The sequence below is a fragment of the Uloborus diversus genome, unplaced genomic scaffold (genome assembly GCF_026930045.1).
Source record: "Uloborus diversus isolate 005 unplaced genomic scaffold, Udiv.v.3.1 scaffold_13, whole genome shotgun sequence".
In the NCBI taxonomy this organism is placed as follows: Eukaryota; Metazoa; Arthropoda; class Arachnida; order Araneae; family Uloboridae; genus Uloborus; species Uloborus diversus.
Genome location: NW_026557987.1, coordinates 7,612,354 through 7,627,886, shown reverse-complemented (window position 1 = coordinate 7,627,886; position 15,533 = coordinate 7,612,354). Strand labels below are relative to the sequence as shown.

At 35.1% G+C, this 15,533-nt stretch overlaps 1 protein-coding gene across 1 annotated transcript in view; it reads left to right on the top strand.

The window, feature by feature from the left end:
- The window catches only part of LOC129232656 (partitioning defective 3 homolog), a 98,328-nt gene extending 85,939 nt beyond the window's left edge, over window positions 1-12,389 (top strand). Inside the window, exons 18-20 of the mRNA XM_054866788.1 lie at window positions 2,304-2,502; window positions 9,288-9,352; window positions 12,182-12,389. Of these exons, the coding sequence (XP_054722763.1) occupies window positions 2,304-2,502; window positions 9,288-9,352; window positions 12,182-12,389 (472 nt within the window). The remainder of the gene's footprint in view (window positions 1-2,303; window positions 2,503-9,287; window positions 9,353-12,181) is intronic.
- The last annotated feature ends 3,144 nt before the right edge of the window (window positions 12,390-15,533 follow it).

The following is a 15,533-nucleotide window of genomic DNA, read 5'->3' as shown; positions in this document are numbered from 1 at the left end:
CCGGAATTGTTTTTTTTTTTTGTTATGTTTTTATCTCCCTACCTCCGCAATTTTTTTAGTTACATAATACTCATCAAATATACCTGCAAGAGCCTTAAGATGGACACCTATCCCTTAGATGGACAAATGTCAAGATAATTTGTATAACACCAGCTCAAAAGTAACTTTGTAACCCATTAAAAACTTAATCAAATTTACACACAATATTTTGACTCAGAACTATTTAATACTATGGCAAAGGTGCGCTTAAGTAATAGGGGCCAAAGATTACACCCCCCCCCCCTGTTCTCGCTTTGAAACTTTCAGGTGTTTTTTGATGAACTCACAATCACCCTTGATATTATTAGAAAATGTAAAATCCAATTTTTGCAAAGCAATCACCAAAACTGGGCTCAAAATAATTAATAAATTTGCAAAAATTGTTCCTTTATAAAAAATAAATGCTTTTTAATAGTGTTTCTTTTATTATTATTGTTAACTCAATGCAACTTTTCTTTTTGGGTACATTAATGTACAAAGCCGACCAACTGAGCTTTTGATAAATTTTGTCAAATTTGAAGTTTCAACCCTTAATATCCCTAAAATAGTAAATGAAGATGTTTTTTGCATTGCAGCCTATCAAAGATACGTTTTTTGTCTTTCTAAAAAATGCCAAAGTGCAATCCTTGTAAAATTTTGAAAATTTATGTTTTTATGCAGAAATCCAAAGTTTTTAGTACCAGTGGACACCCTGCATTGAGATCAAGATCAAATCTCTATTTGCGATATTGGAGGATATAGACAAACTAAGTGTATGGTCGCTTTCCTTTTTCCCTAGAGCCTATCTGTCCAATTCAGCAGAATTAAAAATTTTCCCTGTGCAATCTATTAACTTTTTTTTTTTTTGAATTCAGTATCATTTATTGCTCAGTACTGCTAATGTTCAACGACTCAGAACAGTCACAATCAGATGAGTGCCATTAGGGTAAGATGGTCACTTGGTGACGAACAAAGGAGCTTTCAGCTTTTTACATTAGTATTAGGTTACCTACTGATCAGGTGATACAACATTCCAGTATCAGTAGACACCCTTCGTTGAGATTTATCTTGAATCTCTACTCTCGATATTTGATGATGCGGCAGAACGTCGAAAATCCGAACGCGTCCCCATGAAGTCGATTTCAATGGTTTTTCTAAATAAATAATTTCGAGTTTCGTTATAGAAATGAATTCAACTTCCTTTGTATGAAGTCTGTATATTTTTCAATAGTTCCTTTAATATTCATTGTTTAAGTAATGTATAGTAGTTTTTCAGAGTACAGACAGTCAGAGTTCAAAAATATATTTTCCAAAATATCGAAAATATCTGATATTTTGATATACATCCGATATTTTCAATCGCCACAAACTTATTGCATTCTCAAATCAATGTTTAATTATCATTACAATATGTAGACTTAAAATTAAGGTTTCTTTCATTATTTACATTTAATATTTCATTTTACATTTTTAATCAATTTTAATGGAGTTGATTTAGCATTAGCTGTTTTACTCATTTTTCTTCTATTAGCTTCTTTTACACAGTTATATGATTCAGAAATAAAAAATATGCATCTGACACTGCACAGTCATAAGACATTTCTTTTTTTCTGACCAACATGTAATATTTAATTAGGCAAATTGTAACATTACTGATAATTTTATGAATATAAAACAAAAAAGAATTACAGTTGGCTCTCTATTTAACAACTTTCTCTATTTAACGACGGCTTTTCACGGTCCCAGATGGTCCACCGTAGTGTTAAAAGCATTCTATTTAAGGACGTTTTCTACTTAAGGTCGATTTTTTGTGGTCCCTTGAAAGTCGTTAAACAAAGAGCCTACTGTATTTTGCTGTATCAATGATGTATTAATACATCTTAGAAGTATAGTACATAACTTTTTTGGTTATTTTTGATAATAAATGAACAACATTTGTATGATCAATATAATTTTTACATTGAAAATAGAGTAGTTGAAAAAATAAGTATCAAAAATGTCAAAATATCATGATATTTTCAAAATAAATATCTGATATATATCTGATATATATCGACTGATATATATCGGCGAACCCTGCATACAGTACTGTAATTATTTTTCATTTTTCATTCATGGTCAAAGTAAACAACGTGAGTTGATTTTTGTTGAAAAATGTGATTGCGTATTGTAGCCTTATGTACTTACTCTATTGTATGTTATGTACATAAACGGTATCATCAATAGCCTCGATCGGTTCATATTTTCATCCCCCTCACGCTTTGGTTGTCTTCTTCACCCCCCAGGGCCCCCTCTGACGTGCAGGGCCGGCGCCTGCCCCCCGTCCCTCGGGGGGAGGTGGAGGGGTTCCCCCCCAACAGGCAGGAGCGCATGCAGAGCCTGCGCGAGCAGCACCAGCGAATGCACCAGCGCAGGCAGGGGCAGTACCCCCTAGACCACCAGGAGGAGTACTACGAGAATGTGCTCAAGGAGAAGGAGAAATACGTGAGTGGCATTCGTTCATCTTATATTATTAAAAACTGAGCGTATGTATGTATCTATCTATCTATGTTCGAGCTTCTTCTCCCGAAAGACGTTGAACTGACCATCAAGCAAGGTATCGATGGATTCCTCATCTTCCCGTCTTTATGTTTGGCTATTTAACAGAATCCTCTGATAATAATGCATACTTGCCAACTCTACTGTTTTTAACGGAGACTCCCGTTTTTTGCTTCCATCTCCCGATTTTCCGTATTTTACGATTTTCTCCGTTTTTGCACTTTTTTCAGTCAATCATCAAAAAGTTTCACTTTCTTGTCAATAGATGGCGCCCTTTTCTTGTCTACCAATGTCGGGGAATAAGAATTTTTCCAATTAATAGCCCATTTAGTAAAAATTAATTTTTTGGAAGCTTTCCACATTGCATGTTCGACGAAGCACGTGCTTTGCGAAAAATGGCAGCAGATTTCAATCCTTTTGCATCTTGAAAATAGTTCAATTATTTTGAAAGTTTGAAATAATTTTAACATGTACAACCCTATACCTACTTATTTTATATTTTATTTTCATCATATATGATTTTATTTTTATATTTTTGTTTTGGATTTTAGTAATTAAATTTTTGTAGCTACTTTTTTGGTAGTTACTGGGGAATGTACGAAACTTTAAGCAAATTCACTCCTTGTTTTTTGGTTTTTCCTTTGCAGTATGTTTGTCTTGCAACTTGCTTACATCTGTGAAAAATCCCCATTTCACTTTAAATTTTGTATTCATGTTATTTAAAAGCATAATTTAATAATTCTGTTGTAAAGATATGTCGCTAGTGACCTATATATCTCTAGTGGAATCTCCTGTTTTTTTTTCTTCGAAGATTGGCAAGTATGATAATGAGCGGAGATAATAATTAAAAACTATTAATTATGACACTTAGATTTCAGCATAAAATCCCTATTTTTCGAATGCTTTCCTCCATTCAAATAATTATTCAGTGCCTCATCTCAACTTTCCGCAACAATGCTTTTATTGAGTTTCGTAGCGTGAAGAAAATTATCGACATAAAAGATGTTGCCATTTTGTTTTCTTGAATATGAACGAGTAAAATTCAAGTAAACTTTTGTTTTGAGGCTTTTCCTGTCATCGGGGGATTTTAAATGTTTATTATTTGGTTATTTTTCCTCAATCTGCCGCAAAATTTTATGCTGATTTTTTTTTTTTTTTTTTTGTTCAAGCCTGAGTGTTGAACGCATGTCACTTGACATAACTTTTATTTTTGAGGTAGACCGTGCAAAGCCGGGAGACGCAGCTGGTTTATATTTTGAAGCCCTGAGGAAAACTGGCATGATGCAGTCAATTTGTAACCATGGGCCATGAATGAGCCTCTTTAAAATTTCAGAGTGACCAGGGCTGGTTGATATTAGCCACTTTGGCTAATTTCAGTCACACTTGGCGAGATAAAAGTTCAAAACCATTAGCCGAGCCCATGTTTGGCCCCATTTTTTTAAAATGAAATATTGTTTGACTGTTTATTTTATGTTATTCATTTATTTTGTTTTTTTGTACTTCAAACGTTTTATGTATTTTTTAAATCACGCATCTGTATTTTATTTTGTAAAAACAAATATCTTGAGACTGTTTATAAAAATATGATCAGATTAAAGTCTGAAATTTTCGGTCGCCAATGAGACAAACAGCTTCATTACTCGAATCGTAAGAATTTGTTTTCGGCTTCCATGTTTTTATTCATTTATTCTCTTGTCTGTTTTAATCTAGCTCAGGATCATGGAAAAGTAGAATATGTCATGCGACCGTCATTTTTCGGAAAACACATAATAAATTCTTCATCTACAGTACCAGCAAAAAAAATTTTACATTTAGTTGGCAAATAAAAATTCTACATGCAAACTTTTTGTCATGATTTTCTTCGGCTCAGGGATGAGATTTTTCCGGCTTTTGCCGGAATTCCGGCTTTTTCTGTTGGCTTTTTAAACCTTTCCTCCTTTTTTTGCCTCTTTCATGCCTTATTTTTCTCAAAAATTGAAAAAAAAAAAAAAAAAAAACGATTTTTTTTTTAAATTTTCGGTCCCCGATTTCTTAATCTTTTTATTTTTTCCCTTCGAATCTTCATCCTCCTCGATATCTGCCAAAAACGTATGTTTTGGAATCATGCCAACGACGTCAGATACGTGCTGCGCCGAAAGTTGCATGCCTCGTTTGAGATTTCAATCTTTTTGCATCCTGAAAGTATTTCAATTATTTTTAATGTTGGGTGGTTTTTTACTATACGCTACCTTTTATCTGCTTATTTTATTCATCATTTCAATAATATTTTTATTTCTTTAATTTATTTTAGAAAAAATGCAAAATTTAATCAAAAAATGTGGCTTAACACCCACAGCCTCGAATTTTATTGAAACTTGGCATGGTTTTTTTTTTTGTGTATTTCAGAAAGTGTAAAAAATATTAATTGTGAATCTCAAACGGTTTAGGCTTTACAGCCTGTTAAAATTTTTGTGATTTCTTGAGGCAGTTGCAAGTTGTTCTTCGGATTCCGAAATCGTATTAGGAAGCTTTAAAAACAAATTTTGGGTTCCAATGCAATGAAAAAGATAACCAATTGTTTATATACATATATATTTATTTATTTTTCATTCTTACTATGAAAAGTATATTCTACCACATAAAGAAATTTTAGATTGCTCTCTCTGTTGTAAGTTTTTACTTTACAAACAGACCTAATTTTAAAATTTATGTTCTCACTCGTTTAAAACTATAAACTTATATGATTTTAATGAAAAAAATTTATTTTTCTCTAAAAAACATAAAAAGTTGACACTATTGTGTGATGCAGCCAAGATTGATCTCTGACTCCCCAAACCCTTTGTTCAAGAACTCAGGGGTTAGAAATTGTTGCTTCTTTTGCAAAATTTAGATTTATTTATGATTAAATACTCTTGCAAAAAATGGTGCAATGCAGCAAATTGTACAAAATTATTACTCATACTTAATTAAATACGTATTACCTTTAAAGCTGGTAAATTAGCCATTTTTTTGTTGAATTTTTGAATATCACGGCTTCCAGGTTCTATTTTGATGCAGTTTTGGATATCATCCCTTTCACGAATTTTTTTTTGGATATCATCTCTTTTAGGAAATTTTTTTAGATTTCCTCCTTTTTGTTCTCTGACCACTCTCACTCCTGTTGGCCAAATACCGAATATTCGGCTAGATTTTGGCCGAATATTTGGTATTCGGCCAATTCACAAGGGAGCATGCCAAGTAAAATCATGGAATTTTATCACTAGGTGTAGGACCTATCTGGGCTTTGGATTATGAAGGTTATAAATTGATATCTTTCGTGCACGTGTAGTGAAATTTCAACTGCTTTAAGCATTCATATTTCAGCAAATTTTCAATATTTTAATTTCAAATTTTAGTATTATGTTTGCTGTCAAATATTCTGAAAATTTAGTAACGTTTGACGTAAACTTCGCGTGTTATGAGCCAAAAACCTTTAAACAAAATCGTATTTTGGAAAGAAATGCTTATATTTCTGTGGGTATGAGAGATACCTTCACGAAAATAGAAAAATAAATACTGCGTAGTTTGTACATTGCCGTTAAAAAAAACTCTTTACATTTAGTTGGCAATTAAAAACTTTACATAACTTTTTCTTGTCATGATTTTACTTGGCATGCTGCCTTGTGAATGGGCCGAATACCAAATATTCGGCCACAATCTGGCCGATCGCTCGGTATTTGACCGAATCTCTAAGGAGCGTGCAAAGTAAAACAGGGTTCGTCCTCTCCTTCAAAACTCCTCCAATACTCCTTCATTTAGGAAATCTTTTCGAAGGGCCCTTCAAACTCCTTCATTTTGATTTTAACTCCTTCAAAACTCCTTCTGTTTTAGTTCAAGACTACGTAATCTTCCTCCATGATAGTAACTTATAACACTTTGATCGACAACTAACTTCGTCACAAGCGTGAAAGTATAAGGGTGCTTTCAATGTAGTAATTTCGTATTTTTATTTTTTTTTCATAAAGATGTGATTTACAAATTGATCATAGAAGTCATAAAAGTTGAAGGTGAAGTAAAACATGCTTAAATGGTGCTTGGCTATTTTTTCAAGTTTTATGATTATTGTTTTTTCCTCCACCATACTCTAAGCAGCAAAAGTCAGTTTGTCTAATTATATTTTAACTATTCAAAAATACTTAAGTAAGGGGTACTATGTCAAGTGATTGTGTTAAAAAAAATAATTGTTTAGTAAATCACAGTTATGATAATGTAATAAGGGTCATCCACAAGGGATGTCATGCCTTGAGGGGGAGACGGGCTCGTGAAATTGTGACAAGGGGAGGAGAGAGGATGGCAAAAATTGACATCACACTGTTATTATAACAATATGTTAATAAAAAATGACATGTGACACTTTGAGAAAAAGTGTGACATCGTTTAAGGACAGCCCGTTAGTACTCCTTCAAAATCTCATTTTACTCCTCCAAAACTCCTTCATTTTATTTCTGAAATTGAGTACGAACCCTGTAAAACCATTAAAAGAAGTTTGGATGTAAAGTTTTTAATTACCAACCAAATGTAAAGATTTTTTTTGCCGGCACTGTATTGCAATGTGAGAAATGTTTCAATGCAAAGTTCTTCAAAAACTACCTGAGTCTCAATGAAACCCAACTGAAGAGAAATCAATCGGGAAATAATGAAAAAAAAAAAACTGTGAGTACAGTTAACTAGTTCAGGGCATCGCACCCATTGTTTATCACCCTTTGATCAAATGCTTCGAAATCATCGAAGCATTTGATCAATCATATCAACACCAGATTTTGTTTTATTACAAAACAAAATTGTTGTGCCTTTTGGTTCTCCAGAGTTACTTTTGTTATGATGTGAAGTGGAGAGCTATATTACGGCTTTTTTATATTTTTGTTGATGTACGAACATATTTGAAATATATGGCCTGTCTTTTATTTATTTATTCAATTTTTTTTTTTTTTTTTTTTTGAGTATGCCTACGAATGTCATAGGCCATGACAGCAAAGATTGAGCCAATGATAGTAAAGATAAAAATGTAAAAATTACAAATAATATTTTTCGATGCAATGGCCACATGTATGAGTTTCACGGGCCCCCTACGGTGTGCAGGCCGTAAGTCGAACATCACTAGTATAAATAAATGAAGTACTAAGAATTCACTAGTATTAAACACCCAAGCGTACAACCTCATGCATAAAGTATCACAAAAAGACTGGAGAAAAACGTTTTTTTCTAACAGACCACTCAGCGTGAAACGTAAGCATTAGGGTGCGTCTTATTTTTAAAGGTGTTATTTCTTCACGAGGCACCCTCTCATTTTGTTCCTTTGGATGAAAAAAAAATTCTCATATATGAAAAATAAAAATTGAATAATATTTAGAGGGTGCTACCACTGCTGCAAAATTTTTCAACTCTCTTTCTTTTTATTTTTTGTAATTTATTTATTTAGTCTGGATAATAAGTAGCAATCAGTGAAAAGTCTGTATTGTCACATGGAAGTAACAAAGAGAAAAATTACAATATTTCTGAATGTAAAAGACCGAAAGTGTAAACCTGAGATATGAATGGCATTACCGAACTTTCAAATGCTTTTTTGACATTATTACATAGAATAACAACCATGAAATGCTTATTATTTTTTTTTGTATTTATAAGAAATGGGTATTTGTGTTACGTTAAACCCAACCAACCTAATTTCACGTTGATTAAAAATATGACAAAATGTATTGGGGAGTTGATTTTTACACCATTTTTTTCACAATGAATGTGATTTTAATCACTGGTAGCACCCCCTAAATTATGTTCAAATTCTATGAAACTTTTATGTGTGTATTTTTTCATCAAAAGGAAGCAATTAAACGGGTGCCCCGTAAGAAATTCAAAACTTTTTTAAAAAGTGCATTATAAGACACACCCTAGTAAGCATAAAATGCTGGAAAAACAATAAGCTGCTTTGTTTTTCAATAAAAATCGAACCCACACATTTCCCAAGATGAGGGTGGAAGATAAAGTTCCATTTAAATAGAAAAGGTGTCGGAAAGAAATATATTGTAACGGATCCGCTGCGGCTTCCAACTTTCTCGAAAGGACGACACAGTTCTTGATTAAAAACACAGAGAATTTATTTACACTATGTACAGGAGAGAGCGTCAACAACTGCTAAATGAATCACCAGCCATTAAGCAAATATCACTCAACACCGTAAACTCGACGCTTACACACGTATTTACTCCCAAATACGACAAACAACACAGCGAAATGCCTCGCAATAAACAGAGCTAATACACTCTCGGTTCGAATTCTCAATTGAAACTAAACTTTTTATCACGCGTAACGGTTTATATACACACCGAAAAGAGAGCTCTCAAAGATTCCAGAAATTGCTACACGGTTCTACACTTTCATTGATAAAATCAGTGAATGAAATAAGATAAGAAGAATAGGGGGGGTCGTATATTTTGGCCGAATGTAAAGGGGGCTGTATATATTTATTACGGGAAACTATTTACAGGTTACGTTACTACAATGACTACTATTTACAGAATTTGTAACAATATTTTCCTGCTCCGCAGAACTCAAAATGGGTACCGGGTTATTGAGAGCAAGGGAGAAATTTGGTCATCGACGCTAGGGTTAATCGTGTTATGCGAGGGGCACCTCTAGTCGTCTGGTTCGTGGGATGAAATTGCGTTTGGAACGTCGAGAAAAGAACGCAGAATGATTGTTTCCTTCTCTCTTTCCAGGTTCCCCCCTACGAGGTGGTCCATGGGCGCTCACGCAGCCTGGATGTTCATGATGAGACCTCAAGGTGAGTGCCTAGTCCCAACTCTCGAAAAAATTTTTTATATATTTTTATTTTACAGTAGAAGACCGTTATAACGCACACCTCGGGACCAGAGCTTTTGCGTTATACAGGTTTTGGCGTTATATAGGTCATTTCACAAATTTTGAAACTAACATTCAGGATATATCTATATATTAGCACTTCAGAATGAGTTTTATCTGCAATGAGTATTAAAGCACCAATATTACAATTAGCTGTTCACAAATAAATATGTTTCACAATCAAAATCCTGCACTTCTGCCAGCTTCATGGTTTGCATAACAGCTGCATTTTCAAGAGCCATCTGGTATTTTCTGTTTACTGTGAGTACTCATTTTCAATTTAAAAGCTTTGAAATAAGATGGAAAGATGAAAAATTTTCAACATTTAATTTTCCTGACCATTTTTATGCTTTCAAAGCAAAACAGAGGGATTTTTTAAACTTCAAAACCTATTCTTTACTTTTGAAAAGTGGTGCGGTTTATAGAGAATTGCGTTATATAGGTCGGCGTTATAACGGACTTCTACTGTATTTTGTTTTTATTTTTATTTATTTATTTTTTATTTATTTATTTATTTATTTATTTTTTTTTTTTTTTTTTGCCGCTTTCTCTCGAGTATCGGTTTCTCCCATTTGTCTCTACAGTTTTAGTTTATCGTCCGTTTTTTATCATCTATCAAGATCGTTGTTCGTAGGGTGCGAATCGTTCCCCTGGAACATAATAGAGGGCGCCGCCTCTGCATCCAAACCCTTTCGAGACCCTGGGGCAGCCCGTGTCTGTATGGCATTTCGTATGTTGTTGGAAGGCTCAAGCAATTTTGACGCATCTTTGTCTGGTTTGTGCTTTTCCTGACCATTTCCTCAACGATGCACTGTGCAATGCCTTTTGCATGCCTGCCAACTCTACCGGATTTTCCGGGAGACTCCCGGATTTTTAACATTTCTCCCGGTCTCCAGATTTTTATTGAAAATCTCCCGGTTTTTATTAATCTCTCAAAAAAAAAATCCCTCCATTTAGGGATTTTCTTGAAAATGAAAAAAGTAAACCCCTTTGAAATAAATTTTTAAATCGTTTTAGTGCTTTTACTCCATGGTTTGAAAGTTTCCTACTCAATTTCAAACTTTATCACATTGGAATCTGGCAACATCAGTTCTTGTTTACGTTTGCGATCTTGCTTCACGCACGCATTGCTAAGCCTATGTTGCTTGATTACGACATTTCTTGTTGTATACCAAACGACCGCTATCATCGGGCACTTTGCGGCGGAAATAAGTAGATTACATCTTGTTGAAGACCTGAAAAAAACTTGTCTATGACTGTATTTTTACAGATAATTGAAATTCTTCTTTTCCCTAAATAACTTTTCATTGAAAAAGTGTTAGTTTAACTACCATTCTTCCATTTAATATTTTCAGTAATTAATCTCTGTATATGACTCAAGGAACTTGCATCTGATTGTACATTAAGAGATAATAAAAAAAAATCCCTATTTTCCCCTCAATAACATGGAAAAAAGTGATATTGCGCCACATAGAAAAAATCTACTGAATTTTTTTCTTTGAATGTTGGTAGGTATGCTTTTGAGTGAACCCCCTCCCCCCCCCCCCAAAAAAAAAAAAAACATGGATTTGAAATGGAAGCTAATGGCTGTATTTGGAATGTACTGCTGGAGGAAATTCTGTGATGACAGTTTTTTTCTTTTGTAGAGTATTTACTTTATTTTCCCTTCTGCTTGACATTTTTTTATCCATTTGCCTTAGTACCTATTTGTTGAATTTGTGGCATACGGGATTGTCCTGACGTGGACGATTGTCTTGGGTCGGGATTTGAACCACGGACCTTTGTGATGCTAACCCAGTGCTTTAACCACTGAACCAAAAGGACCTCAAGGTTCGGGGCAAAGTTAAGTTATGAGCTCTCTCGTGTACGCCTCGTTAACATCATTAAAAATCAAAGTTCTAATAAACAAATGAAAAATGAATAAGCATTATTTAAATTCTTTTTTCAAGGAATTAGAATGTTTTTTTTTTTAGAATACTGAGATATTTTATATTTTATATATTACAGGGGTGATTGTGTTCCGGTATTTTACCGAATTTCCGGTATTTTCGGAAGTATTTCCGGTGTTTTTATGTCCGAAAATACCGGAATTATGTTTTTTTTTTGTTATGCTTTTATCTCCCTACCTCCGCAATTTTTTTTTAATTATATAATACTCATCAAATATACCTGCAAGAGCCTTAAGATGGACACCTATCCCTGAAGATGGACAAATGTCAAGATAATTTTGTATAACACCAGCTCAAAAGTAACTTCGTAAGCCATTAAAATTTTAATCAAATGTACACACACTATTTTGACTCTGACTATTGGACTATTTAATACTGTGGCATAGGTGCACTTAAGTAGTAGGGGCCAAAGAATACCCCCCCCCCTCCCCCGTTCTCGCTTCGAAACTTTCAGGTATTTTTTGGTGAACTCACAATCACCCCTGATATTAAATCAGTCTATTTTGAATTAGAAATGCTACCATACCATTTACTCAAATAACGTCGTGAGTCTCCTTTGATGGTTCATTTTAATCTCCCTTTTTTTTTTCTTTTTTTTAACTTCATGAGGTCGACAGGTCCATGTGGAGGGTTTTCTTCATCCCACCGACAATGTGATCTTTAAAAAAAAAATGGTTTCGAGACCAGTCTTATACTTGTGTATGACTCGACTCTACGTATGTGTCATATACTTGTGTAAAATGCATGCATCCCGTTGTTTCTTTCCAACGCATTCAGTCACGAGATTCCGTTCTTTTTTCCAGAGTCCCCGATCCCGGTCGCTACGGCCACTACGTGAACTACGAAGAGATCCGGCAGCATGCTCGGCGGCGAGCGCCCCCCACGGTGGAGGGGGTGGCCGAAGCCCCCCGCCGCCCCCCACCCGAGGCCCCTCGCTATGACTACGGGCGGGCCGGCCTCCACGAGAACAACAGGCTGTACTCTCGCATCATTCCAGGGTCCAAGGTCTGACACACCCCATACAACAAAATGGGTCTGCTGAAAGTTTTAATTGCCCCAACCTTGAACATTCATACGATGAAAGTTTTTGCCTCCGGTAGAGTGTGGGGGCATTCCGTCCAGTAAAATAAGATACATGAAAAGAATTCTTTTTTTTTTTTTTTTTTTTTTTCAAAAAAGTTTTCAAGCATTCTTTGAACAAACGATATTGTGTCTATATGTCTGTTTTCTAATCTATTTATGTTCCGCTTTTGGTTCGTTTAACATTTCGTGAAAATGTCGCCGGAGACGCCCCCCAAAAGCGAGGGGGGTCGTAAAAGAAATATTTCCAAACTGTGATCGCACGACGCGCAACTGGGCTGTCCATTCCAAGTATAATTTTATTTTTATTGCTGTTTGTATATATATTTTTAACAGATTTATTGTACCTGTTTTTTACTTACCCTATGTATTTTGATGTACCTCCTTCATTTTACTCCGATCATAGTGTTCGAGCCGGCAACACGTCAAAAGCATTCCCTGTTTCGTCACCTCTCGTGGAATCCATTCTTCGAATCGATACCGATTTCCAGCTCGTTCCATTTTCCTTAATTTCGTACTTTGAGTCTCCTTTTCCACTTGATGTTGTGTCCTTTCATTAAATGTTGCATCTGCCTCGAGTGTCTTAGGAAAGAACTTATTTATAACATTTATACGTGATTCACTCTCGGCGGGAAACGCGAGCTCGACTGTGATCGGATATTCTTCCCGGAAGAGATATTTTCTAGAGTATTACCTCGATCGAAACATTCCACGGCATATTCATTCCATTTTAGTCTTCCTTTTTCCCTAAATCAAAGTGAAAGTTCGTGTCGGTTTCCACGACTGTCCCTCATTATAGTGAAGCAATACCTCCCTAATGTTCATGACAGAGTAATTCCCCTACAAATCAGATTCTTCAGTCAATATGGATGGAAATCCCCGAAATTCTATAGACCAGTAAACCGATCTTAGCTGCCCGACTGAAATATTTTCATATTCGAGTGTGAAAATGGAATACGTCCGATGATTTCTGGAGCACGTTTATTTTCCTTCGTTTAAAAACTTTTATTCCCCCCAAAAATGCGCCGAAACGTTCCGATTTTTCTCTGAACGTAACCTAATTTTCTGCAAGAAATGTAACTAATCACTTATGAGCAAAAGGAAGCTCATGCCTATTTTTTTTAGATTTTTTTCTTTCAAACAAAGGGATGGAGGGGAGTTTATATCAACCAATCAAAAATTGTCACTTTAATTTCCAAATTTCGAGTCCTGTTGGATTTCGGATCGCCAAATTTCGGGTCTCATACGGCCTCCATTTAAGAAATCTCAATTTGTACTTTTAAAATGTCTTTTTTTTCCACTCAAATGTTTATCGTTAAATTCATTCTCGCAAAGCCTCCCGAGATCTATGATTTCGAGATCGCCGGTTCCCGCTTTTCATAATGGATACATTCCTCGCTCTACCCTATTTGAAGAAATTGGAGTGACCGCCAAAAGGGGCATCTTGTACATTCCGTCCACCCCCCCCCCTACCCCCACGTCGACAGAAAGAACTATTGAATCCCGAAAGAACGGTGAAGTGTAACATGAGTTTCCAGTTTCGTCAAATGCCCTTCCAGTTCGATGCGATTCGTTTCGGAGATTCCCGAATGTCAAAACTCCCTCATTGGATAAGTATCTTCCGAATGTTTATCAAAGAAACGAAACGTATCCAAAAGAAATGTTTCTGAGACCCTTCTGTAAAATGATCACACGAACGAAACCGTTTAATACACCAGAGGTGATTGTGTTCCGGTATTTTCGGAAGTATTTCCGGTGTTTTTATGTCCGGAAATACCGGAATTATGTTTTTTTTTGTTATGCTTTTATCTCCCTACCTCCGCAATTTTTTTAAATTATATAATACTCATCAAATATACCTGCAAGAGCCTTAAGATGGACACCTATCTCTTAAGATGGACAAAGAAATGTCAAGATAATTTGTATAACACCAGCTCAAAAGTAACTTTGTAACCCATTAAAAATTTAATCACTTGTACACACAATATTTTGACTCACAACTATTTAATACTATGGCAAAGGTGCACTTAAGCAATAAGGGTCAAAGATTACCCCCCCCCCCCCCCCCCCCCCCCCCCCGTTCTCGCTCTGAAACTTTCAGGTATTTTTTGATGAACTCGCAATCACCCCTGATTAACGTTCAAACGAGTTTGATGCAGTTAAACAAATCAAAAATAACTGTAAAGATATCGGAAACGTTTTGATGGGGTGTTTGATGGAATCCTGCCAGAAATTAAAAGGATTCAATCTAGTATGTCTGTAAATCACAAAACCAATCACCTTTCACCAAATAATGGCTGGAAAGATTTTCTTTTCGTCGCGATGCAAATCTTTGAATCAAACCTGTCGTGTAAGATGTTTTTTCTCTGCCTGTATGAGGGGGGTTCCCCCCCCGCAGATGTGATAAGTGCCTGTGTAAATAGCCGGTCGATTGTTTTATTTTATACCGAATCCTGGATGTATTTATGTAAATAAAGAATTCATTTTTACTATTTCTCCACTTGTGCTCTTGATTCATCAACCATGTGTTCTTATTGTGTGGCGGCAACAAACACTATCGCCCTCTGGTTTTGACGTGCAGCTCAAAAATGTCTCTGCCTGTCGAAGTGATTAGGAATGAATGGCATAGAAATGAGCTGTTGGTTCATTTCTGAATTTAAATTTAGAAATGAATCAATTTACAATTAAATTTGAATTATACAGTCGACCCTCCATATATCGAAATTTTCTATATATCGAAATCCCAGCAAATTTTCAATGTTCATTACATAGAAAAATTGTTTCTATTTATCGAAAAAATCTCTATATATCGAAAAATTTCGAGACATTCGTAGATTTTTTTTTCATTTTAGACCGTTTGTCTCATGAAAAATGAAGGTTATGGGAGAAAATTACGTTTACTAAAGGTTGCTAAGAAACTCATAAGGAATCTGGGGTTGAGGGGTGTGTAGATAGGTCGTTGTTCCGTTCTGGAGTTCTTAAATTCCCTCAAGTTTATTTCAAATCTTAGTTGTAACCAGTAACATTGTAAAATCAGTTTCAAGTCATCTCTTTTGTCTGTTGATTGTCGTTCCT